The sequence below is a fragment of the Ammospiza caudacuta genome, chromosome 10 (assembly GCF_027887145.1).
Source record: "Ammospiza caudacuta isolate bAmmCau1 chromosome 10, bAmmCau1.pri, whole genome shotgun sequence".
Taxonomy (NCBI): Eukaryota; Metazoa; Chordata; class Aves; order Passeriformes; family Passerellidae; genus Ammospiza; species Ammospiza caudacuta.
In genome coordinates this window covers 12,424,819-12,449,961 of record NC_080602.1, presented here as the reverse complement: position 1 = coordinate 12,449,961, position 25,143 = coordinate 12,424,819, and the positions used below count along the sequence as shown (strand labels likewise).

The following is a 25,143-nucleotide window of genomic DNA, read 5'->3' as shown; positions in this document are numbered from 1 at the left end:
ATTTTATTGCAGGTTTCCATTTGAATGGCTAAATGCAGGAATGTCAGAGACATCTTTTACTTTATGGAATAGTAAGTTCATAATTCAAATTGTGCATTGTTATGCATGAATTAATATGTCATAGTCTGGAATTAAGGCAAATGGAACTATTGTATAGAATTCAGGCATTTGTGCTTTGGGTGAGTTTTTTTAAACAAAGTCAATTAGCTGCTTCCACTGATCACTGTGGGTTGTAGTGCAAAGGTTTTGCTGCTGCACGAGATGTTTTGCCACAGTAGCATTTTGTCAAAGAGTGTTTTAAAGCAGCAGGAATACCAAAACCATCTAAAGCACTGATGTAAAAGCAAGGGAGTCAGCTCACTTCCCTCCTCAAAAATCTCTTCTAGTACATCCACCTTCACATACCTTGCTGTCTTTCATTCCAGCCAAGTGTTGGATTGCTCCAGATATTCCCACAGCAATGTAAAGTTCCTGAGAAAAAACAAGAGACAGACATATTTCAGCTCCATACCACAGTCTCACTAAGTTCTCACAAACCTTAATCAAATCAATTACATGCAGCAGTTTTTACATTACAGTAGTTTCCAGTACTAAAGGCAGCTGATGGTTGGTTCCCTTCCCCACCTGGGCATGCAATGTGACTGCAAAAGGAGAATCCCAAAGGAGCACAGATAGATTAGGGAAAAAAAATAAACAAAGTCTGCATCAAAAACATCCACCATGCTCAGCTAAAGACCAGGGCAATCCATGTTCTCCACCACCCTGGAGATTCCCAGTGCAAATATTAGGGAAGAGAACCTACAGATGGGTAATGCAGCTGCCTGAAGAGCAAAGCAGGGCTCTTCAAAGCCCCTCAGAGCCTTTACCTCAGACAGAATGCTCAAAGGTGAAACGAGGTGTGAGGCCTTTGAAAGATTCCCTTTAGAGCAGGATGAACCTCTGAGGAACCCCAGAGGGCTGGTGCCCTGTCCATGCCTACCTGCACTTTGTGTTCCTCACCCAGCCCTCCCAAAGCCTCCCTTCCCCACCCACTGCCCACTCCCACACAGGATGGGTACACAAGGCACACCAGCTACACCAACACCCCTGCACTTTGGGGCTTCCACTTTTATCTCCAAAGAGCCTTACAGTCAAAAGAGATTGCAATTTATAGGTAAATAAATCTGTGTCAGCTGTTTCATTCACAGCTGAAAACTATTACCTCTCCTTGGGCTGGAAGTCATCCATTCTGTCACCCACCCAAACCCATCCATTCCATCATCCACCCAAAACCAAGGGTATTTCAGGGCCCTGGCAGTTCTTCCAGTCAGAGCTGGACTCTTCAGCTAACTAATATTACAGAAGAAAACTAAGTACTTTTCACCAACTCATTCAATAACAGAAAATTAACACCTAAATTTAGTTAGGGGCTCACCTACCAAAAGCAGTCAAAAAGTGGTACGTCACACGTGCTTAGAAAAGACACAGCCCCAAATACTAACATAATTTCTCTTTTAAAAATACCAAGGGTATTCCTTATCTAAGAAAATATAAATCTGATTTAACTCAATAAATAATATTGGGGGGCCACAGGGAGGGTAAGAGGATCAAAACCAATCTTAGCACTGTGCAGCTCCAACTGCCTTACAGTTAAATGGCTTTTAGCATGGCAGAGCCAAGCCCAGCTGTGGGACATGCTCAGAGCTGCACAGGAGTGGCAAACCAAGGTGTTCACACACAGACCCACAGAGGCTTCTGCCATACAGGGCTCAAAGACATTACAGCAATTAAAGAAAAAATGCTTTATTTTGTTTCTCCAACCACAGATTCTGCTCACAATGGTTTTTTAAATAGGAATAGATAAATGAAATTTATGAAGTTCTTCTGTATTTTTTTTAAAAACTCTCTAGTGTAAAAACTGAAGGGGAGGGGGAATAAAGCAGAAATAAGGGAGGGGGAATAAAGCAGAAATAAAGTATTTCCTATCAAAAAGGCTTCCTTTGAATCATGGAATCCAGTCCATGTCCTTCCACAAAACCACACAGCTGGTGAACACACTCAGAAACTCCTTGGCCTCAGCAGGCTTTTACCAAGTGGATTACTATTGGAGGTCAATCCATTTTAACCACAGCTGCAATGTAACCTAATATGTCCACATTAGAACTTATGGTAAGAATGCAATATTTTAATTATACCAAATAAAAGAACAGATGTTACAGGAGAAATTATTCTAACATCATGCTGTCTTTAATACAAGCTCTTTTTAAAGACACATTACTGTAATTTGATTTTTTTTTTAGAGCAATTCATTAAGTGCCAGTCATCCAGACTACCAGATACTCTTATCAGTCTGCTTAACATTGTGAAGTTCAATCTTTGGAAAGAATCCAGCTAACCAGGAGCCAGATGCCGATGAATATATTCTATTAAAATATCTAGGAAAGACAAGGATGTTTCATTAAAAGGACATTTGTAAATCACCAGGCTTGTCTAAAAGCACTTATTATGCATCTAGGCCATGGCCTTGCAGGTTATGTGCTCTGGGCTCCCTGGTTCAGACAAGTGGTGCTGCCAGGCAGCTCCAACCCTGACAGGAGATCACCTCAGCAATGTTTTCACAGAGAGCACACAGGACAGCAGGTTCTTAGCAACACTTCTGTGCTGTCAAAGGGACAGGACTGCTTAAATCTTAATCTATTCTGCAGTTCAGTAGGAGGGACCCAAAGGACCCACAATGTCTAAATGATAAAGCTTCAGGATTGTTCACTGCTGTCCTGAGGAGAATTCAGCTGGTCATCCAGAGATGACATAAAGCATTGAGAAATTCAAATCTTTATTTCTTTTCAGAGTAACAACCTTGTGGTGATGCTTTCCCTGAAATCAGTAACTTCTGTCAGGCCTTTTGCTGAGTCCTGTCATTGCTGTGTCAAAGTTCCCCGGTGAGAAAGGGAAGCAGAAAGGAGCAGGGTACCCCAGGGCAGGGTCACTTGCAGAGGGTACCCCAGGGCTCTGCCATGCTAAAAGCCCTTCACTGTAATGCAGTTTCAGCAGCACACACAGGGCAGCACAGGACAGGCTCTGCAAGGAGCTCCTCTGGGCAGGACACCCAGCAAGGCACAGAGCAGATGAACCCAAGGCTGGGTCACACCTCTCATGGGCCAGATACGGCTTTACACCAACGTCAAGTTCCCGCTTTTTGGAACCCTGGAAGTTGCTCTAATTACTGCTGCCAGGCACAGCCCCCAGTTAGAGGCACTTAGAGCAAAGTCCAGGCCATGGAGCAGCATTTCTCAACTCCCTAGAGCTGGGCACAGGCAGATTTCCACTGAAGGGCTGCTGCCAGCACTGTACCACACGAGAACAGGCAGCAAAACAGCACACACATATTCCAGAGCAAAGGCTTCACAGCACTCTGAACACATGAAGTGCCAAAAGCAACTGAAGTCAAGGAAGTAAACGTTTTGGTGGTATATGGACATGACATCAGCTTAGAAAATTGCCTTGGCTCTCAGGAACTTCATTTCACACAGGAAATACTGTACAAACATCACAGCCATGCCACAAATATTTTTATGAAGTTGCTGGCAGACATCAGCACAGGGAAAGGACACCAGAGAAGAGAGCTGGTGGCAAGGAAGAGCAGATGGAGGGAACACAGTGCACAGGACACTGAATGCACCAAACAGGCAGGACTCTGCAGAGCAGAGCACAGGGAGGCACCATGGGCAGGTACCAAACACTCCAGATGTGCTGCTGGGAGGGCTCAGTACATCAGGAGATGGGAAGCACCCACGAGGCTTCTCCCAAGGGCACAGCAGCAGCCCAAGGTGTCTCTGCCAGCCCAGTGGCCAAGGGGCTTTATCTGCCCTGCCACACGTCCTGCACAGTGCTGGTGCCAGGCAGGACCCTCACCCAGACCTCCAAGTTTATAACCACAGACTTGCATCACAACCACCCTAAAACCCCCACAACTCCAACTCCCAAACTGATCCTATTCAAAGTCAAGATTCCAAATCAAAAATCCACTTTCTCAGTTGCTAGTTAAAGTATTCACCTAGACTTATATTTTTCCAACAGAAATCGCTGTAGTATGTCTTAGAGTCATTACATGCTAATCATTAAAATGAAAAAAAAATCCTCCTTGGCTATTTCCTAAACTCTATTTCTGCCTCAGACATAGCCAATTTATTCACTGGCAGATTTCACATGCACCAATCTGCACACCTGGCCCCAAATCCATACAGCCAGTTACTTGCTGTTTGGACAAATGCACAGGAGTGCTGCATGTGGATGACTGCAATTACCAAAATACCAATGCAGTTATTTTCCTGTGCATACAGAGTCTTGCAATTATTTATAGAATAATTTGTGGCATATGATACTATTTCATTTATACTTATGAGAATATTTAAATATGCCTTAGGCTGCCTTGGGGCAGGTAAGGGACATTTGCTTAAGAGAACTACAAGAACAGTTTTTATTTCAACTCCAGAGCCCCTGAATGGTGCTGTGAGAGCCCACAGGGCAGCCACAGGTGCCCATAAGCTGAGGTAGCTCCTTTGCAAGCATGTTGTCAACTGCCATTGATTTTTATGACAATTTTTGAATTATGCTGAAAACCTCCAACACACACCAATTTATCATCCTACCAATGGCATGCTTTTAAACAGGCCATTTTAATAAACCCCTCTGGCATACACACTGTTTTTAAAGGCAGCTCAGATATTTTATTTTCTTTGCAAGAGTGAAAGGACAATGAAATTAGAAAGAAATCTTTGTGATCAAAATGGCTTTGTACAAGAGATTCCTTCCAATTACAAGCTATTTGGCCAATAAAATATTTTCTGGCTTGACAGTAGTTCATGCCTGCTACACTGTACCTCACACAGGACGTGCAGCTGAAGGCAGTCCATGCAGGAAGCACACATCACTAAACCAGAGCCCAACTGCAGCTTCTTTTTCACTTTAAGAACCTTTGATCAGCCAAGCTGTGTAATTACTCTTAAGCATGGCTAGGGTGTCTGCTGGAGTGCAGGGCCATACAGCATTTTTTTCCCTCTCTCTCCAGGGAAAAGCACATCAATTGCTTTCAGCTAAATGCACTCACATATGAATATTTTAGTACAATTTAATGTTTCTGCACCAACCCCAAAGGAGCAGAGCATCAATTTGTGAACATAGTTTTCTTGGAGTTAAAAGCTACACTGGATAATGCAGGATGAAAGGGGTTGTCAATCCTTAGCTTTTTAGCAAGTCAGAGAAAGACAGTCTGTAAATTCAGTCCCAGCTGCATACAAACAGCTCTCTAAAGTTTGCCACCATAAAGCTACTTTTCAACAACAGAGAATTATCAGAGGAGATATTCCAAAAACAATTTCCCAAGCACAGTTGGTTTTCCCAATGCTATTCCCATCTGCCACCTACCTAAGAGCCCCAGCCATTTATACCATGCAAAGTGCACCTGCTGGGCTGTTAATAACACCCACAAACCTGATGGACAAATAACACATTCCTACAAAGCTGAAGAGAGCAGAAATGATGTACCATGCTTTTGAAGAGAGAAACTTTGCTATCTCAATATTCCCTTGTATGTGCAACAAATGAGGAAGAAATTAAGATCTTATCAAAGAGTAGAACATTTTTTTAAGAAAGTACAATCCAGACAAGAGAAGTGACAATTCTCATGATGCCAAGGGAACGAATTAGTTTGTTCTGTTGTTAGTAATTTTAGGTAAGGGCCAGAGAACAAAAAAAAGAAAAATACTAGAATAAAATATGCCTTGTTTCACTTTCCTTATGCTTCCTCACAAGAGAGTGAAGGGAAACAGCAGATAAGCTAATCTGAACAAGCAAAGGATCCCTAAGAAAATGCTGGGAAGGAATTAACACTCAAGGACAGTTAGCATTCACTTATTACAAAGAAACAGAAAATACAGGAATGATGTCAATGATGTGATACTGTGCCTCTCCCTACCTGCTCCTCCCAAAGCAAGATGACTACTAAGTGCTAAAAAGCAACTCACTACAGTGAAAGGGATGCTCAAGGGGGCACAGAGAGGCTCAGAAAGGATCCCATCCTCTTCTAGAAGGATGGAACAAGAATTCCAGCATTCTTACACAGCTTTGGTGCCTTTCCAGTGAACCAACATCTCACTCCTCAGTGTCCCACCTGAAGCTGCAGCTCTCACATGCCTCTTTTCCTCTCATTACTCCTGTCAATTCCTGACAGCTGTAAACTGCCTCCCTTGTGAAGTTCCTTCCATCTCTTACAGCCAGAGAGCTCTTCCACCATGAAGCCAAGCAGTTTCCTCCTGGCCATCACATCACACCCACACTGAGCTCCCCTCTACCCTGCCCACAGGAGCTTTCTCAGTGCATGCACCCACCTTCTGTGCATCATGCCACATTCTAGCGCAAGCATTTCATCCAGTGGCAATTATTGCTACATCACATATTTCCTAACTTGGGCCTTCCTGAGTTTTCCATCTCAGTTTCTTGCCATCTATTAGTGTTTTCTACCCAATGTTGAAAGTAACAAGACAGCAGCAACTGAACACCTTAAAATACAAAAATAAAATTTAAAAAAGAAAGTAGTTTTGCTAGCTAGGAAATCCTACAGCAGAAACTAAGGCAGTTCTAGAGTTAGACCCTGAAAGAGCACCAATTTTAGAAGAGTGAAGATTTAAACTCTGCAGAGATTAAATTAGAAGGACACCTTTCAGGCAGCAGCTGATCCTTCACAAGGGCAGAGGATAACAAAATACACACACACTTGCCAAGAAAAGCACCTCTCAGTGTCACTGAGGTTCTGGCTGTTCTCTGGGGACAAGAAGCTGAGTGTGAGATAATCCCAGTACAAGCCCACCTTCCTTCAAAACCCAAGGGAAGAATATAATTCATTAGAATAGGCTGCAAGGGAAAGCCTAGGAAAGCATGGAACAGTTTGGGCATTCAGGGACAGCTGCAGGGGCACTGCAGGGCATGATTCCCCACCTGCATCATGGATGCTGCACAACAAGTGTCTTGCTAATTACGCCTTGGGTAAGAAAAGCTAATACTGAACTAATAAATGAAGCATTCTTGTTCCATTTCCAAGTTTTAAATAACTGAAAAAAACCCACTTTTTACTTTCTTTCTTTCTTCTCCACACCTGTTTTGTTCTTGTTTCTTTCTTTATGAACATGAGTGAAAGCACTGGGAAGATTTTTACTGTGGAAAGTGACACCCCTGACTATTTGAAATTTCTTATCTAAAACTAGCAGTTACTCTGAGGTGGTAGGCTTGATTTCTGTAAGAAATTTAATATTTTCTAACTGGATATACTTAACTAGCATTTAGTAGTAAACACTAATAGGAAGGATATTTTTATCCAAAACCAGCTAATTTTAACATTCTTACAAGTGCTTTTTCCTTAAACAGAAAATAACATACAGTACTAAACCTGAGAATCAAATTTCATTTTTCTGCATATAAAAAATAGTGGGAAAAACTGGCTTCTAATTGTAAAAAATATGCTAAAATGGCTGTCACTGATTAAAGACACGGAATATACTAAATTGCTTTTTTTAATTAGGAAGAAAACATTTTATATTTTAATATATCCACTAATGTCTAAAAATTTCCTTCCATCTCATCAAATAATACAAATCAGCCTTCTCTTTCATAAGACATAATGTTCAAATAGGAACTGCAATCACCTGAAAGCAAGAGGTTAAAAAAAAGGTACTAGCAGAAACAAAAATAATACACTGAATATTTTAACAGCTGGACTAAAACTGTACAAAAGAAAAATTGCCAAAGATCCAATCAAAACCCAACAATATGCATAAACACCAACATGAACAAAACCTTGAAGTTTAACAGTCCAAGGCTACTTTGGAAGAGCAGATGTGCTGTGTAGAAGCAGGGCTCAAACAGATACAAGGTGAAATCTGTGCTCTTTAATTAACTGCATTCTCCCATCACCTCAGTGAAATGAACTCCATTGCTCCTGGAGTGGCAGTGTTTGTGTACTGACACCTCAGCCATTTGCAAAGCTGCTGTGCCTGTGAGTTCCTGGGTTCTGTGAGGCACTGTCTGGGCTCTACTCTCAAAAACTGAAGCCAGTCACAGAATTACAAAGGAGCAATGACCAAGACCACCCTTGCTTCCCCAGATGCACAGCTGAAGGCACAAGCAGCCCTCTCAGGCAGTTGTGATATGTTCTCACCCAGGGATGAGCACAGCCACCCCAGCAGGCACAAAGAAAGAGCAGCAGAAGCACCTCCCCTCTTGCTGAGCTTGGAACTAACCCTTGTCCCTCTGCAGTCTCAAACTGACCCAGTTCCAGAGTCCTGGAAAACAATGCATTCCACTCCTCCACTGAGACTGGGCAGGCTATTAATAGAGTGCAAGAGCACACTCTGAGATACTTTCCCAGCAGAAGCTGCACAGGAGAACAAGCGTGCCTCAGACTCCAGAGCTTCTTGGATCCAAGACTCTTCCCCTGCTTAAAACCCACACACCCAGAGGGCACACACCATGTCAGCTCAGAACTGAGCACAAAACTCAGCTCTCAGCTGCCTGCCCAGCGTCCAAACCTGCCTTGCAATTCCCCAGACAGGGTATCAGAATATCACAAGCTCTCCCTGAACCGATACACAGCTCACACAGGGAGAAAGCATCTTCTGAGAACTGCTAAAATAGCCAGTGTCATCCTGACCTGACCAAAAGAGCTCAGCTCTTCAAGTCAACTCTATTTTCCACTTCTAGCTGAAGTACCAAAAAGATGGTGAAGTAGAATTAGGAATGTTAAATTAAAAATTTGCAGCTTTCAACTGCTTCACATTTAAGGTGCCTACCCAACACACAGAAAAATTCAAATCTCTAGTCAGCAACTCTGTGGACTTAATATCAATTCAATTTGCACTTCCATTACAATTAACATTCCATATTTTCTATATTTCTAAGGCACTGAATGCTATCCTTGCATGTATTTGAAGATTCACACTAAATATCTGAAATTTCAAAGAAGAGGCATGTAATTTCCAGTACTCAGCACAACTCACTTTTTAACAAACACTTGTTAAGAAGTGAAATGAGAGAAAAATGCATCAGCCTGCAGACAAACAGAGCACCACACAAGTGTGTCAGTTCAGATCATTTATGACACCAGAGTTTAACATTCATCCATTACTCCTGACTAAAGGCTATTTAACAATCCTCTAGAAGAGGACAATGACAACACTGATGTGATCCTATGATGTGGCTTTATGTTCTTACTACGCTCACATGTTGCTATGTGCCATCTGTGGCAAAATACAGCATTGTATCATCATCAAAAACCAGCCTTTTTTGTTTCAACATAATTGTTTATATGCCCTTGACTCTGGAAAGAATGTCCATTGTTGAGCTTTAATACACAAACCAGAGCTGAGCTGTCTTCAAATTCATATTCTCCACCTCATTAATGGATATTTAGGTAGAGAAGAACTAAGGATAGTTAGTCCCATCTCATGCCCTTTCAAAATACACACTTAAATGACACTTAGCTTATACCCTGGTAAGCAGACAGAGTTGGGGTTGCATTTGTAACCCACAGAACCTCCCAATTTCCTTACACAGCAGAGGTTAATATCACTGCTTTCAAGATTTTGGAATTACCTTAGTCTTATCAATAGGCCTACTTCTCAGAAGGAGTGTTTAGTAGCAGTTGGTTATCACATAGATTTACAGGTTTACACATTAGCATGTCTGGAAATAGCTCAACTCAAGCCCACAGGGTCATCATCAGATGGCCTCTGATGAGGACTTCAAAAAAAGTAGCAAACATCCCTATCCACAACTCAAGACAGAAGAAATCAGAAGCATGGAACATCTTGTTCCATGAAAATCAAGAAAATCCAGCAGACAGAGCTGACGACAGAATCACAATTTCCTGTCTTTGACATCGAAGTATTACTCTATCCTGCTGGATTTATTACTAGAAAAATAATGGTCATGGTTCGCTTAAATTTGCAGCAATGGCAAAGGCAAAACATTTCAGGATGCTATCAAGGCTCTGAACATGCATGGCTTTTTAGTATTATTTAAATGGTTATGATTTGGTAAATGCAGCAATTGAAATACGATGAGTTTTCCTACTAAGTTTCAGCTCACTCTGCCCTTCTGGTCTCATTAAGGCACTAACAAGTAAAAAGCTGCTCCTGGGTGCCTTCTGTGTCATACACAAAGAGCTGTTTACTGAGAGGCAAAACCTTTACTCCAGTAAAGGAGCTCAGGGTACCCCTGACAGACCATCACATCTCATGTGGGCTCTGCCCCACCAGGTGAGCTACAATTGTACCTTCCTGTTCACAAACACTCAAATGTGCTACAATTGTACCTTCCTGTTCACAAACACTCAAATGTGCTACAATTGTACCTTCCTGTTCACAAACACTCAAATGTGCTACAATTGTACCTTCCTGTTCACAAACACTCAAATGTGCCTCATCTGGCTGCAGCTTTCCTTGCATGTCCTCAGGTCATAAAGAACAATAAAAGAAGTCTCAGACTTCGGGACAGAAAGGTCCACACAGACACAAAAAGACACAGAAATCAGTTCCCTGTGATACAGGGATGCAGAAATAGCAGAAAAATATGTGCAGCATGTTATTGCCCAGTACTGAGCCGCTCAGAGTACGTCCTTGGTATTCCACTCTACAGCAGCCAATCTGCAGATTATTCCTCTCTTAAATTTCTTGCACTTTCATTTCTCACAAAAATTTTGCTTTGACTGTACTGCAATAATTCAGTGACAGTTACTAAAAGTTTTTTAATAATCATCACCTGAAAAAACCCAGAACACACAATTGCAAGAGATCAAGCCACGGATTGATGTAATTTTGAGTTTACATCAGTAATGACATCTCTTAGCATATCAATGCCAGCTGCTAGGAAGCTAAGGAAGGTTCAGGCAGCTATGAAAGAATGCAGCATGCAAACCCCTGACAAAGCTGTGTTAGAACACATCCCATTCACCCAAAGCAGAGGTTTCATCCAAGCTTGCTTCTGTCATTTTGTAAGCGCATCGTCGAGTGACAGCATCACAGCAGGCACACTGATGCTCCTGTCAGGCCTGGAATTAAGACTCAGCTCATCTCTAAGTGCTTGCTCTGAAGGAAAATGCAGGCTAGAAACTATCCCAGCCCTAGGATGAGAGATATTTCCATACTTACTGGTGCTACTATTTTGCCCGTCTGTCCGACCTGCAAGTCATTAGGAACAAAGCCAGCATCAACAGCTGCACGGGAAGCTCCAACTAGTTGAAAGAAAATATTTTCAATGTTTTCTTTTAAAATACTTGCAAGCCAAATTTATATCACCATAAAAGCCCATGTATTTTACTGAAGAGTCCCACACTCTTAAGGGCACATATTTAAAAACTTCCCTCTTAAAAGCTCTTACGGTAATCCCTCTCTATACCACTAGTTAAAAACCTCCAAATACTAAGTGCTAATGCACTTCATAAGCAACAGGAAATCCCTACTCCCGGCACCAAAGGGCCATATATTTAAACCAAGGATTTCAATCTGGCATATTTCCATGATTTTTTTTCTTGTTCCTTTGTCAAAAGAAGATTTTCCCATAAATGCCTTCCCAAAATGTTCCTTCAAGTCCGAATGTAACATATGTGCTAACTTGTATTGCTGTGAACCTCAAAAATCAGGCATGGTAAAAAAAAATATAGTAAACTCAGAAATGCCATATGGACATTTAGTTAGCAAAAACACCACTTTAAAAACAAGCCAATCATGTGAATGCTGAAATTAATGGAACTAAAACATTAGAGCACACAGTTTCTCCTTCTTCCCCAGCCTTTATAGAAAAAACTTCACTGAGACATTGTATATAGTTGATTTTCTCCTGTTAATACAAAAGCACAGCAAAAGGGCAGAGCCACTCAAACTACAACAATGTGAGTGGAATTCTGTATAGAAGCACTAGAAAAGGATGTATGCAGAGAGTATCAGCTCTTCAAAATGAGCTAAGACTGCTTCACTTTTTGTTTGCAAGCTTCTGTTCTGGAGATTTTAGAAGCACAGGGAATATTACAGGTTAATATTTTGCTTCATACACAGGCATTTAAGTATTATTGACAAAACTTTATCTATTACTAAACTAAGAGCATTTTAACCATTTGATAGAGACATGAAAATAAAAGACTTAAGATGAATTCTGGTTTTAATGTGACCTGTTTAAATATAATAAACAGGGTTAAAAAAAATAAGGAGGAAAACAAGTTTACCTGCAGCATTCAACTGATCCGCAAGTTCATACAACAACTTAAAGTTTTCACCACTCTTCAAGCCCCTCCCTTAAAAGTTAAGAACAAAAGAAGATCAAGAAAGAAGAACATGGTGCTTTAATTTTTTTTGCCTATGTAAACTTTCTGTATGAGTATTAGCGTTTGTAAAGACTCAAAGTTATGGCTGCACAGGGTATTTCTGGATACATTACTAACCAGTATTTAATATCTGGACATTTAGCTTTTTTCTTTGCCATTAATATTTCATATGTATAAACCAACACCACTCTGTCTTGTTTACTTCCTGCACACAGCACCATCAAGGTCATTCTCCAAAACCAGGGAAACAGAATTTTTTAAACTAATTTGTGCTCCCTCTGCTGGCTTCAGGAACAAAACACTGTAGTGGGATTAGTAAGACATCATTTTAGCTGTAGGTATATAGTAAAAATCACAGACCATCACTTGATACCTAAGGAGCAGAATACAATCAATACAGGTTTTTAAATCATTAAGGTCATTACATAATAATGTTCAGACTGACTGAAATGATCAGCAGTAATTTTGAAACATGATAAAACATGATAAATTTCCATCTAAAAAACAATTGATATTGCTAAAATTTTAAAGAGGCTCATCAAATATGAAAATGTTCTAACAAAGCCTCCCAGCATATGCTAAACTCATGTATTACCTCTTTACACAATATACATGTTGGGTGCTTCCCCAGTAGCTCCCATGGAATATTTGAGAATTACATCATAATTTCTTTTTTTTTCCTAATATATCCCATTACAGACATGATTTACCAAGAGGTCCCATTAGTGCAGTGCAGCATCAGCCAGTTTCTCTGTGATCACTCACCCCCTGACACAACCACCTTGGCACTGGTGAGCTCCGGCCGGTCGCTCTTCGTCAGCTTCTGCTCAATCCACTCCGACATCCCCACGGGCGGCGGGGGCGTCACTGCATCCACCACAGCAGCAAACCCCACAAGGAAAAGGAGAAAGCATGGGTTTGCAAGCTGCAACCTGAGCTCAAGCTTGTGTTTTCAAACTGAAACCTAAGCTCAAGCTCAATTCAGAGTTCATTCTAGAACCAATTCTGCTGTGAGCTTTTGCAGTTGCTGCTGGCACTGAGGAACGAGCCTCGTTCACCAGCTGTGTTCAGGGAACTACAGTACCAACTGCACCACAAGGAATTCTGTCATGTTCAGGGAACTACAGTACCAACTGCACCATGAGGGATTCTGCTGTGTTCAGGGAACTACAGTACAAACTGCACCATGAGGGATTCTGCTGTGTTCAGGGAACTACAGTACAAACTGCACCATGAGGGATTCTGCTGTGTTCAGGGAACTACAGTACAAACTGCACCATGAGGGATTCTGCTGTGTTCAGGGAACTACAGTACAAACTGCACCATGAGGGATTCTGCTGTGTTCAGGGAACTACAGTACAAACTGCACCATGAGGGATTCTGCTGTGTTCAGGGAACTACAGTACAAACTGCACCATGAGGGATTCTGCTGTGTTCAGGGAACTACAGTACAAACTGCACCATGAGGGATTCTGCTGTGTTCAGGGAACTACAGTACAAACTGCAGCACAAGGAATTCTGCTCTACAGGTGCCCCACACTGATACCAACCCAGCACAAGTGTGAGCCTCACTATCACAGGCAGACAAGTCAATCAGGCAACACCAACAGTGCAACACGCTCATTCAGGAACATTTGACTCCTGCCAACCACAGATGTTAGGAAATACAGGATGGGTCACAGGCAGGGACTAAGGCCCACAGTGAAAAACAGCAGAGGTCACAAAAATGGAACAGGTTAGCCAGAGTAGTTGTGAAGTCTCCACCTGTGGACATTCTCAAAGCCTGACTGGACACAGTCCTGGGCAACCTGTTCCATGGGGCTGGACTAGATGATCTCTAGAGATCCCTTCCAACCTCAACCACTTTGTCATTCTTGACTGGATTTCTCAATTATCTGAGCTACACTGGCTTCATTAAATTGTAAATTGAACTGATACAGTTAAAACTGATCTAAAACTCTGTATTCTCAAATCAATTTAAACTGCCACTAATTTAGCTTGATGATGTAATGACTTATCTCAATTGCAATATGATTAAACCAAAACTTCTATTTTTTCTCAGTCTTGTTTTGAAAACCAATCTGGTTATTCAAACAGCTGTGTCCTTCCTTAGTTTCAAGACTGCAGTGGCAGACATTTAGGCAACGAGTGGAACAAGCATGGATTTCAGCACAGATCATCTCCCTTTCTGGTCAAAGAAAAGGAAGTAACTGTGCACATAATCTCTATCTTCTCTTATCAGACATCACTAAAAAAGTGCAAGCACCTGTAATTAGAAATATAAAGCTTACATGATGACAATCACTTTGCTTTGACAAATCCTTCTACAAAACATCAGCAGGCAGTGAGCAAAACTAACTCTATTAAACAAAACAACAGCACCCCAGAACCAATACTCACACTTTTCTACACTGGCACTGCCCCCACTCGCTGGTGCAGCCTCAAATGAAGTTCCCCGTACAGTAAACACTTTGACTGCTTCATCACACTGCACAGTGCAAATAATATTTCCTAAAAAAAGGGACATTAAAAATTTAAATATTATCAGACACATTGTGCTTTTAAAAAAAACCCAAAATTAATATCAAAACCACATTAGCAGTTGTACTGGAATATGCAACATCCAGCAAGGTACTTCCCAAAAATGCAGTTTTAGATGACTAAAACTTAGCACTTTATAAACAGAGATTAAAAATACTTTAACTGATGTTTTAGCCCCGTGTTTCTAAAGTATGAATACAAATCCTCTATTTTTAAAGGATACAAAGCATTCAAACCATCTCTTATGAATGAGATTTTAAATTTCAGAAGGGATGAAAAAAACAACTTTGAAAATGCCATTCTTACACATAAAGAATGTCTATAACTCAAAGTAGATCTTTTATCCTGTTGCATGAATTCATCAGAACTGAAGACAATAAGGCCTCCCCCATCTGTGGGACTGTGTTTCTCTCTATAATATAATACAATACTTCACACTGGAGGCTGCAGGGAATGCTAAAAGAAAACTAGCTGCAACATTCATAAACATTCAGCTATTCACAAACAAAGTCATATTGAAACTGTGAATTACTGGAAAGTAACTTAAAGTGCAGCACTAAACCACATTCCAGGACCATAACTCAAAATATAATACCCTGCTGGTACATGTGGTACAACTTTACAGTAAAATTAAGAAACACAAGCTAATGAGCTAATATCTAAAATAAAACAGTGTCAGCCAAGCATTAAAGAAACAAGACTGAAAAAATAATTACAAATTAAGGTAATTAAATATTAGAAATAATTCACTCAATGTCTTCGTAATTAGAAAAAATAACCCTGTGGTATCTTAAATCAGAGCTAATGCAAGTCCTATTAAATAAAGCTGGACAATTAACCTATGTCTTATGCTGTCCAGAACCTGATCAGAAGGGTATTAACAAACACAGCACATGGAAAGGATGGAACCAAATTCTGTTCCTTAGGGTGACAGACATGGGTCTGACATGCTTCCACCAAAGCCCTTGGAATTACCTCCTTTCTCACACAGGGAGCATCCTGTCCATCCCCAGGCTTCATTTTTTATGAATCACAGCAACTGAGATTGTAAAGGGAAAATTCCTATCATATTCCAAGGTTTTAACATTAGGGTCATGTAGAAAAATTAGCACTACTGGATTCTTCACTGGACAAATACCACACAGCTTTTGTGATTACCCACCTGCATAGATAGTTCTCACAAAAGTATCTGGGGACTTAATTTCAATAATGTCAGAAACAGGGGCAACATCAAGCTTGCCAGCCACTCTGGGAATAAGATTCTAGAAATTAAGAGATGAAAAGTTAGCAAAGTAAGCTAACTAAAATGTACACAGTCAGTAAAAGAACACTGCTGACCTGATTTCATATAAGGCTGTCTCTGAGACATATAGAATTAAGATTTTTGAAGGGCTACTCATGTAGCCTTAGCAGCCAAATAAAACCCCATTACTGTAATAGCATTAGACATTTTATGAGACTTACTGTAAGTAAACCCATAATTCAATATCTTAAATTAGGAGACTTATTTGCTTCAAATATTCTAAAACTGAATATAGATGCCACTTACTCAGAAAATTGACAGTTATAGATTGTTGAGCTCTTGGCACTTCAAAGAAAAAAAATGGTGCTTTTGGAAGTTAGATGCCAGAAATTATAGGAAAAAAACCCTGCACTCTTCCCTCCAGAAAAAAAAAAAATTAAATTTAATATTAAAGTACATATTCTCTTGCTCCAAAACTTACTCTAGAAAATTACTTAGCACCTTTAGGAGTGGGAAAAAGGATAAAAAGAGCATCAGAAATTATGAAGAAATCAATGATAAGATGATTATTTGCTTTTTGTCTGCCTCCTAATCTGGTACAAGAAAAAAAGGCCCAGGTCTGAAATCTTCACTCACATGAAGCACTCAAAAATGGCAGTGTAAGCTTTAAAGCAAAAGCCATTAACTCCTATGACACTGCAGTTAAAAAAAAAAAGAAAAAAAAAGAAAAAAAAATTTAAAACCTAAGGCTTAATTTCTCCTAGCAAAAACACAAGCATATGGATTGCTATTGATTGGAAGTGAAAGCAGGCAGATGGAAGGCCAATGTCTGCCCGTCCTACAGCGGCACGATTTCTGAAGGATCCCTTCCTTCTAATTTACTGCACCACAATGCTGCCCAGATTCTTAGTACTGAGCTTCTCCATGTACTTATAAACACAATTTTAAAAAAAGTTTTGAAAAATAAAAATTGTATTTTCATTACAAACCATCCTGGCTGGAACTTAGCTCTGCGTTATTTATGTATGTTTACAGACATTTTAATGCACATAACTTCTACCACAGATGCAAATCCCACTGCAAAAAAAAGTTTGCTTCCAATAGGTTTGCTCACTCTCATTTCAACATGCAAATAACAGATTTTTCATCCCAATTTGGTGTGATTTTCCTAACAATTTTCATGCTTTCAGATCACTTAATCTGGTTCGCCTTATTGCACATTTTGCCTTGTGTCCATAGGATTGGCAGGTTACCACAGATCATTTCTTCTACACTATTTTTTTCACATCAGATCATAAAAGAACTCAAACTTGAATCATGAAATCTAACTAATGACTTCTTAAGCAAACTACTGTAAAATAGTTTGCAAATGCAGAACTGTCCATGGCTGATCTCTCTCAGGCCTTTGATTCACACTCTTACATACAGCATTGTCTGTCTCTTTTCTACAAAAACTTTTTGATGCTCTTTGATCTACTCACCTTCCCAAAGGCAGATGCTCCGGCACAAATGTGGGTGTAATTGAATTTTTTATGAGTTTCCACAATCAAGGGAGTCAGCTCCTCTGAGAATAAAAATACATTGCTCAGAATTTACAACCATCTTATTTTCAATCACAAACACAAATGCATCAATAAATTTCTTTTGTGAATAGGTAAGAACAACTCTCACCTGCTAGAAATCCCTTGTACACATCATGCTGAGCCACGAGAACTTTTGCAACACCCTGCACTTTGCTGAGCTCTGATGCTACCTGTGATTACAAGTGAATTATTATTAGTTTGTGTTTTAACAGGCACCACAAACATATAACTAGGGAGTCCCCGCTGCTCATAGCCTACAGATTCATAAAACCAGAACCAAAAGCACATGAATTTCAAAATCAGAACAGACCTGAACAGAATAAAATGCAGGTCTTCTGATCCACAGCACAGCTCCTTATGGGATAATGAAAATGAATTTGTGAATCAGAGAACTACGGAGTAAATCAGCCTCAGGAAAACTTGCCTGAACCTTGCCTCCTGCATGCAGGGCTCCACAGCAATCCCAGCATTTCTTAGAGCAGCCAACAACAGCCACACTTGAGGATTACTGCTCTGTATTCCAACACAATCACCAAGAAACAAATCCTACTTTAAGTTCAGTCAGTATCTACCACACAAACAAATACAAATGTACAATGCTGCTATGATTTTTGTCCAAATTCTAGGAGCAACCCTTTGTTTGCATCTGACTTTTTGCCCACTGAAGCAATGTGTATTTTCAATTTATATTTATGCATTTTTTTCGTTTGAATTGGCACAAGTGAAGTTCAAATGATAAAAGGGTTACTACAGATCAGAGAGAAGAGGACTGACAGCAAGGTCTGGAGACCACATGCATCGTTCAGGAACAGAGTAGTTTTACTGAGTTTGATGAGTATCAGTTTACCCTCAAAAATTAACAAAAGGAAATAAAGAAAAAAAATCCCTAGTAGCTGCTGCAGAGTATCTGGCTCTTAAATAAAAATCTCTAAACCTTCATTTTTTATAAAATACTTTTTCCCACCATAACACACAGACTCCATATATTTAGCATTAAAACAAACAAACAAAACATTCACAATCATTTTTGTCCTGTGCACGTGCATAGAAAAAGGAAAATTAAAGACACACATGTCAGGCAATTATGTCCTTTTTTTTCTTTTTAATTTTCTTGATTTAAATAAATATTTGCTTCATGTCCACCTCAAACACCTGAATAGCTACTAAGGTTTCTCCACCTATGTGTGAATAAGCTGCTCTAAGTATGCCTTCTTCATGAGATACTACATGTTGCTTTCAAAGTAACAGTGCATAAACAGTATGTAAATATTAGGCATAGCTTTTTGTGCTTCTCCTGTTCACACAACACAAAGTGATGTTGGAATAAAAGTGCCACTAATGTACTAACTATATTGTCTCTAGAATTGGCACATCAAAATTACACTAAAAATGCACAGCTAATGTACAAGGAACTTTTTACATACATGAGCTGTGTGATGAAGTCAAGAAGCTCTAATTTCAGAATTTCAGGTTGCAAACACTCTCTGCACAACAATTTCAGGTTGCAAACACTCTCTGCACATCACAAGTTGTGCAGAGAGTATTTGCAACCTGAAATTCTGAAATTAGCAACTTGCTCAAAAGCCCAATTTATCACTGCTGTTTCACTTCTGCTGGTTTCCATTTAAACAAGCAAAAGCTTCTTTCCAAATTCTTAGCACTGCAGTATTTGTCATTTAAACTTTACAGAGATATATCTTGTTTTAAAAGTTAATTGTCCTCTAGTCCCATAAAAATTTGCTTGCTCAAGCATGTAACACCCATTATTGATACCGTCCCCTGTGAAATGAAATCTATATCCATATTTTCTCTTTAGAAGAGAAGCAGTTCCAAGTGCAGGACTTTTCTGGCAGATTAGCAACTCCTGGCACGGTTTCTCCTGACTACAGATTATTTTTCAGGCTGCCCGAGATGCTGCCAAGTGTTGTTTCACTACATTCTTTATTTCATTGATATGAAAATAGCATTTCCTACCTTGTCACAGCTGGTACCAGCCACCAGGCAGGACACCTCCCCTCCCAGGCTCTTTGCTGCAGTGATGGTGTTGAGGGTGATGCCTGAGAGGGACTCATTGTTATGCTCTGCCACCACCAAGGTGCTCTTCGACCTCCGCAGCACCGACGCCTGCAAAGTGAGGGAGAAACTTGCATTGAAATAAAACCAGTGGGAAACCTGGCATTGAAATAAAAACCTGCTCCTCTGGGCTTCACAGAAATCCATCACTCATACAAGTCACAAAACACTGCCAGGCTCATTCTAGATAATTTTTATTAAGTAAAGAGAATCCATAGGGTGATACAAAAAGGAAAAGACAAATCTGCTGGGCTTCAGCCTGTCTGTAACATGTTGTGCTTAAACTGAAACTCCACGGGAAAATACTGAACAAAATTAAGAAAAACATTTTAACACATTACATTCAAGCTCAGTTGATCAACTTAACCAAGTGCCTTAAAGAGTGAGGATTAGACAAGGAAATAAACAGTTGCAAATAAATATTTACTTGGTTTTCTAGGGTGGTTCTCTGGCAGCGTTTTATTATAAGTTTTAAACAAAATCTAGCTACAGAACCCACTTTTATATTTAGAGGTAAAATTTTATGCCGTGGCTGAATGAAAATTAAGCAGCAGCAGCTGACAGCCTGAAAACACACTAGGAGAAATCTTTACAGGCATCAGGTTCACTTTTCCCTCTTTTCCTTCAAAACATCTGCGCACTTATTCTACCACCACAATTTAATGGTCCTTAAATAACAGCTCTGACCAATTCACCATCCATACACAAATCTGACCTTCTAAAGCAAAAATGAAAGAAACAAAAAAAGGCAAAAACTGTCACAAAACCAAACCAAAATATTCTAAATTCTGGGACCTTCCTCTCTAATATTCAGGTGTGAAAAGACTAATACTAGAGAAGGGAAAACATTTTGGATAGGAACAGGAAAATTGTCCCTCAAGTGTTTGTTTACCCTACAGAAAGCCCAACTGAAGACTGTGTAGGATGGAACACACACAAAGCCAAGTAAATTCATCAATATAACCAAGGAACAAACACAATGCTGAAGCCACACAGCCAAACATTACTTTTTAAAATTTACATTCCAACCCCATGTCCCCTCATGCCAAACACTCACTTGCTACAACTTCAAATATAAAAAGCTTCAGAAAATATGAGAGGCTAAAATTTGCATCTGGACTTCAACCCCACAAAGCCTACCAACACACTGAATTTCAAACACAGAAAGCAAATCTCAAGGACTTCCCTGAAGCTAATCACAGTGCACAAATAAAAAAATACCAAGATAAGTTTTTGCAGAACCTGGATCATAATTTGTCCTTTTGATTAAAACAACAAGGATTCTTGTAGAAGTGCCCTGCATTTAATCTCTTATGCTTAAGGTTAAGCATAATGCTTATGGCTTGCTGTCATTAAATATTCTAAGCTCCTTTGAAACCAATTGCCAATAACAAAATATTTACTGCCACTATAGATCAGATGCTGTATTTTTGATTGTGTTTCACACATCACCTGCAATAAAAGTTATGAAATTTTAGTCACCATTTGAAGAATAAATCCATGCCTTTGTGGCAAAAAGCCCGCTCTCCAATGATTTACAGTTGTGCCATGAGGTAAAATGGACCATACTCCTGGAAAATCCTCAAGTTTTCATATTTTCAAATGGAGACAGAGGCATTTTAAACATACACTTATTTCTGCCTATATTATCATTTTTTCCCTAATAAGCACTGCATCAGCACCATCATTCTGTCAAACCATTCTAGAATAAACTGAGAAATAATTGGTTTTTAACTAAAAATGAGCAATGAAAATTGCTTAAGCAGGCTATTACAGCATTAATCAGGTATTATTTCTAAACCAATAATCCTACATTTTATATTTGTAGGACTATACACAATATGCACTCCAAAAGGTCACTTCATGGATGACACTTCTGAACATAAAGACAAGACCAGATTCAAAATAAATTTAAAGTCACATTATATATTATGAGTAAAAATCTAGATGACAAATGAGATTTCTATGTGAGTCTGAATTTTACATACTGGGACACATTAAATAATTTTCTCTATAAACAAAACCAAACCAAACTGACTTTTGTTCATTATAATAAAGAATCTGCAGTAAAACCAGAGGGTAATTCATCCAGTCATATGGTCCTGAAAACGAAGAAGCTGCAATGAGTCAGTGATAGGACAAGTGGGTATTTTGATGAAGTTACTGCACGTGTGGGAGAACAGCCCATCACTTCACTGACATCACTGCTGCTCTTGGGCAGGATGCCTACCTAGGAGGCCTAAATAAAACAGGAAGGTAGAGAATAAACCAGCTGGCGGCAAGGAAGGAAAGCACAACAAATAAGACACACAGATCAAACTGTTGAAAACAATGCCTTAAGAAGGAACAGCACTCAGTGCTTGTGCCACAGAAGGTTCCTGGTGAAAACCAAGCTCTGGAAAATGAGACTACCCACAGAAATCACCTCCAGATAAACATCCCACCAGCTTGGGCACCTGAGTAGCTTCTGCAGCATGACAGCAGGTAATGACACCCCAGCAAAAGGGAGGTAGAACTGAGAAGTTTCTTTTCCTCAGGTTTAAGTACAAATCACAGCTACACACCTTATGTTTCCTCTACAGCAGAAACATCTGCACCTCCTCTCTGGTGGAACTCTGGACAGTGACTCAGTTGATACCAAAACTAACATTTGTGAATGAAAACCACCCAGAATTTCCAACTTCCCCTTCCCTCCCAATATTTAATGCAGAGCCAACATGGCCTCTGATTTCCAGATGTTTAAAAGTTGCTAAGATTAACTCAGATGTGCAGTAGTGATCAATTAATCCACTTGCAAAATAGCCACAGATTCACTGCACTGATTGTCTCCCCAAAGCACTGTATTGTTCCCCACTGAGGAATCCATCAATATTTCCCAACCAGAGCACAAAAAACTCCAAGTACAATATGTGGATTTCTAGACTGCAGACAAAATACCAGATATTGGTCCCTGCTACTGCCACAGTGGAACATCAGCAATGTGGGCACACCCAGAACAGGTGCACAGTGAAGCCAACAGCACACACATCCAGGACCCACTGAATGGGCACAGGGGATCTGCTCTCCACACAAAGCCACTGCAAACTGAGCATCTCTTGGTCTGCCAGCACACACACACAGGCCACCTGAACAGCACATGTGCCCAGCACCTCTTACACACAGATTTGCTGCTTGTATGCTAAAAAACCAGCTGCATCAAGAGCTGGAAAACCCAGAAGGAGGTGTGGTAAATCTGTGCTTGCTGCTTTGTGAGATGGGTGTGCAGCAGCCGTGGCCTCTGCTGGCAGCCTGCTCCAAGGACACTCATTAACAACACCGGGATTGGGAAAGCAGCTCCAGCCGAAGCATGTGGCAGGCACAGCAACATGAGATGAGTCAGCCAAAAAGTTGTTCCAAGGAATGCCAGAGATGGAGCAGGTGAATTCTACATGGCCCCATGCTCCAAGTATGCATCAATAAGACACAGGGTGCTAGAAACTTCACGTGGGAAAATGAAGGTTGTTTCTCTTTAGGAGAGCCACTGGAAGTTACAGGAACAAAACCAAAACAGACATTCACAAGGCAGAGCACCTAAACAACCAGACCTAAAAGGTGTCTCTAGAGTTGATTTTCTTAGCTGTAAAAGCAAACTGGCCAGAACCTAAATTTTAAAACTGCTTATTAGGAATTGTGGATCTCATGGAGAACCAATTAACACAGGGCAAACTTCCCAAGAAAGAACTCCAGAAACTAGGAAATGGAGTATTACTAAAGATAAAGGCCACATTCCTAAACCACAAAGCAATGCCTAATTCTATTGAGACACAATCCTGTAGCTGTAAAACTTTAACTAAATAAATCTGGAAAACTCAGAGAGAGAAGGAAACTCAAGCATATACTTACATAACCTGAGGTGTAAAAGACAGCTCTATAACTCCAGGAAACACTAAAGGCATCTGAATTAAAAAGGAGCTATAACTGCAGCAAAGAACAACGATAAAAAAATAAAACCACTTTGCAAAAAGGATTTGGCAATCATAATAAAGATTTAATATTACAAAGGGATTGAAGCAGCAAGAGAAAGATGAAATACACAATAAACTTTTCCAAATACACCCCTTGCAAACCAATAATAAAAATCAACAAAGCTATTTTGAAATACAACACTGTGTTTCAACACAGGGAAGTCCCTAAATCGCTTATTCCCACCTCTACACCATGTTTTTGTGCACTTGCAGTCTCATTGCTCCTCAGTACTCCTATCTTTAAGTTGCAGAGAAATTAAACTTTCCTTCCTGCTCATACTTCACAGGTTTCTCTCATCTTTTTCTCTTAACTACACTCACCATTGAGCTGAGTCAGCAGGGCTAAACTTTGCACTTTAGAAAAGTAAACAAAAACAATCTGTGAGTTTGTTTCACTTCTGTCACAGACTACATTGTTACACACACACTAAAGATGCCCACGATGTTTTACTGGCTTTATTCTATAAAGTTACTAGTTTAGATGTGTATGGCTGAAAACCAAGCAGCTGAACTCACACGTCCAGGCACAGAACTGAACTGTGCAGTGAGCATGTGGGTAAAGTACTATTTACACAGCAGTACCATATGATTCAGAGATCACTGAGACCTTTGCTCTACAAAGCCTGCAGCCTAACAACTGAAACATGCCCGTGATTACAACAGTAAGAATTTTCTGATTAATTCAATCATGTCTGACCTCTCTACCTTTGCTCTTCTTTTGAGAGATTTTTATCACCTGACACCACTTAATATATGCATAACTACTATTTTAGAGCTATACTGAACTGTAGTACGTGTAAAAGCCTTGAAGAGGTCAAAAAGAGACTTGCAAGACTTAAAGTTGTTTACAAGGACTATTTATACACAGTTCTAGTGGAGGGGCTATCTCCTAATGCATAGTGAGAGACTGAACAGATATTCGGGGACATCTCATCAATCATCTACCCCAATTAACCTTGAGTTCACCTCGACCTTGGTAACACAGCCACGATGACACACCAAGCAGCAAATGGCCTTCCAACAGCCCAGCACTCCTCCCAGCTGAGCAATATGAAGGTCAAACCGGAGAAGCAACAGGTGCTTTGCATTAGCTTCATCCACAAGTTGTGATCATTAAGGCAATCACATTTCTGCACAGGTGTGACTGAAAACGGTGGATTAACTGCAATACTGCAGAAAGCCTCTCATTGAGCCACTAATATTCTTCTACTATTCTTAAGAGTTTACAGTAACAAACTTTAGAAGTCTTGTCCACCTGTTGCTCAGCTTGTGCTGCTCAAGGGTGGATGAGAGCGAGCACTGCCAGAAGTTCAGGTTTTCCCCGACACCTACGTTAGCTTTCCACACGGGACA

At 40.1% G+C, this 25,143-nt stretch overlaps 1 protein-coding gene across 1 annotated transcript in view; it reads right to left on the bottom strand.

The window, feature by feature from the left end:
* Positions 1-25,143, bottom strand: part of ETFA (electron transfer flavoprotein subunit alpha) — a 29,440-nt gene that overhangs the window by 3,939 nt on the left and 358 nt on the right. The window contains exons 2-10 of the mRNA XM_058811775.1: positions 19,688-19,837; positions 17,802-17,883; positions 17,612-17,694; positions 16,050-16,149; positions 14,747-14,857; positions 13,112-13,213; positions 12,248-12,316; positions 11,178-11,260; positions 406-471 (exon numbers count right to left, since the gene is read on the bottom strand). Coding sequence (XP_058667758.1) covers positions 406-471; positions 11,178-11,260; positions 12,248-12,316; positions 13,112-13,213; positions 14,747-14,857; positions 16,050-16,149; positions 17,612-17,694; positions 17,802-17,883; positions 19,688-19,837 — 846 coding nt within the window. The remainder of the gene's footprint in view (positions 1-405; positions 472-11,177; positions 11,261-12,247; positions 12,317-13,111; positions 13,214-14,746; positions 14,858-16,049; positions 16,150-17,611; positions 17,695-17,801; positions 17,884-19,687; positions 19,838-25,143) is intronic.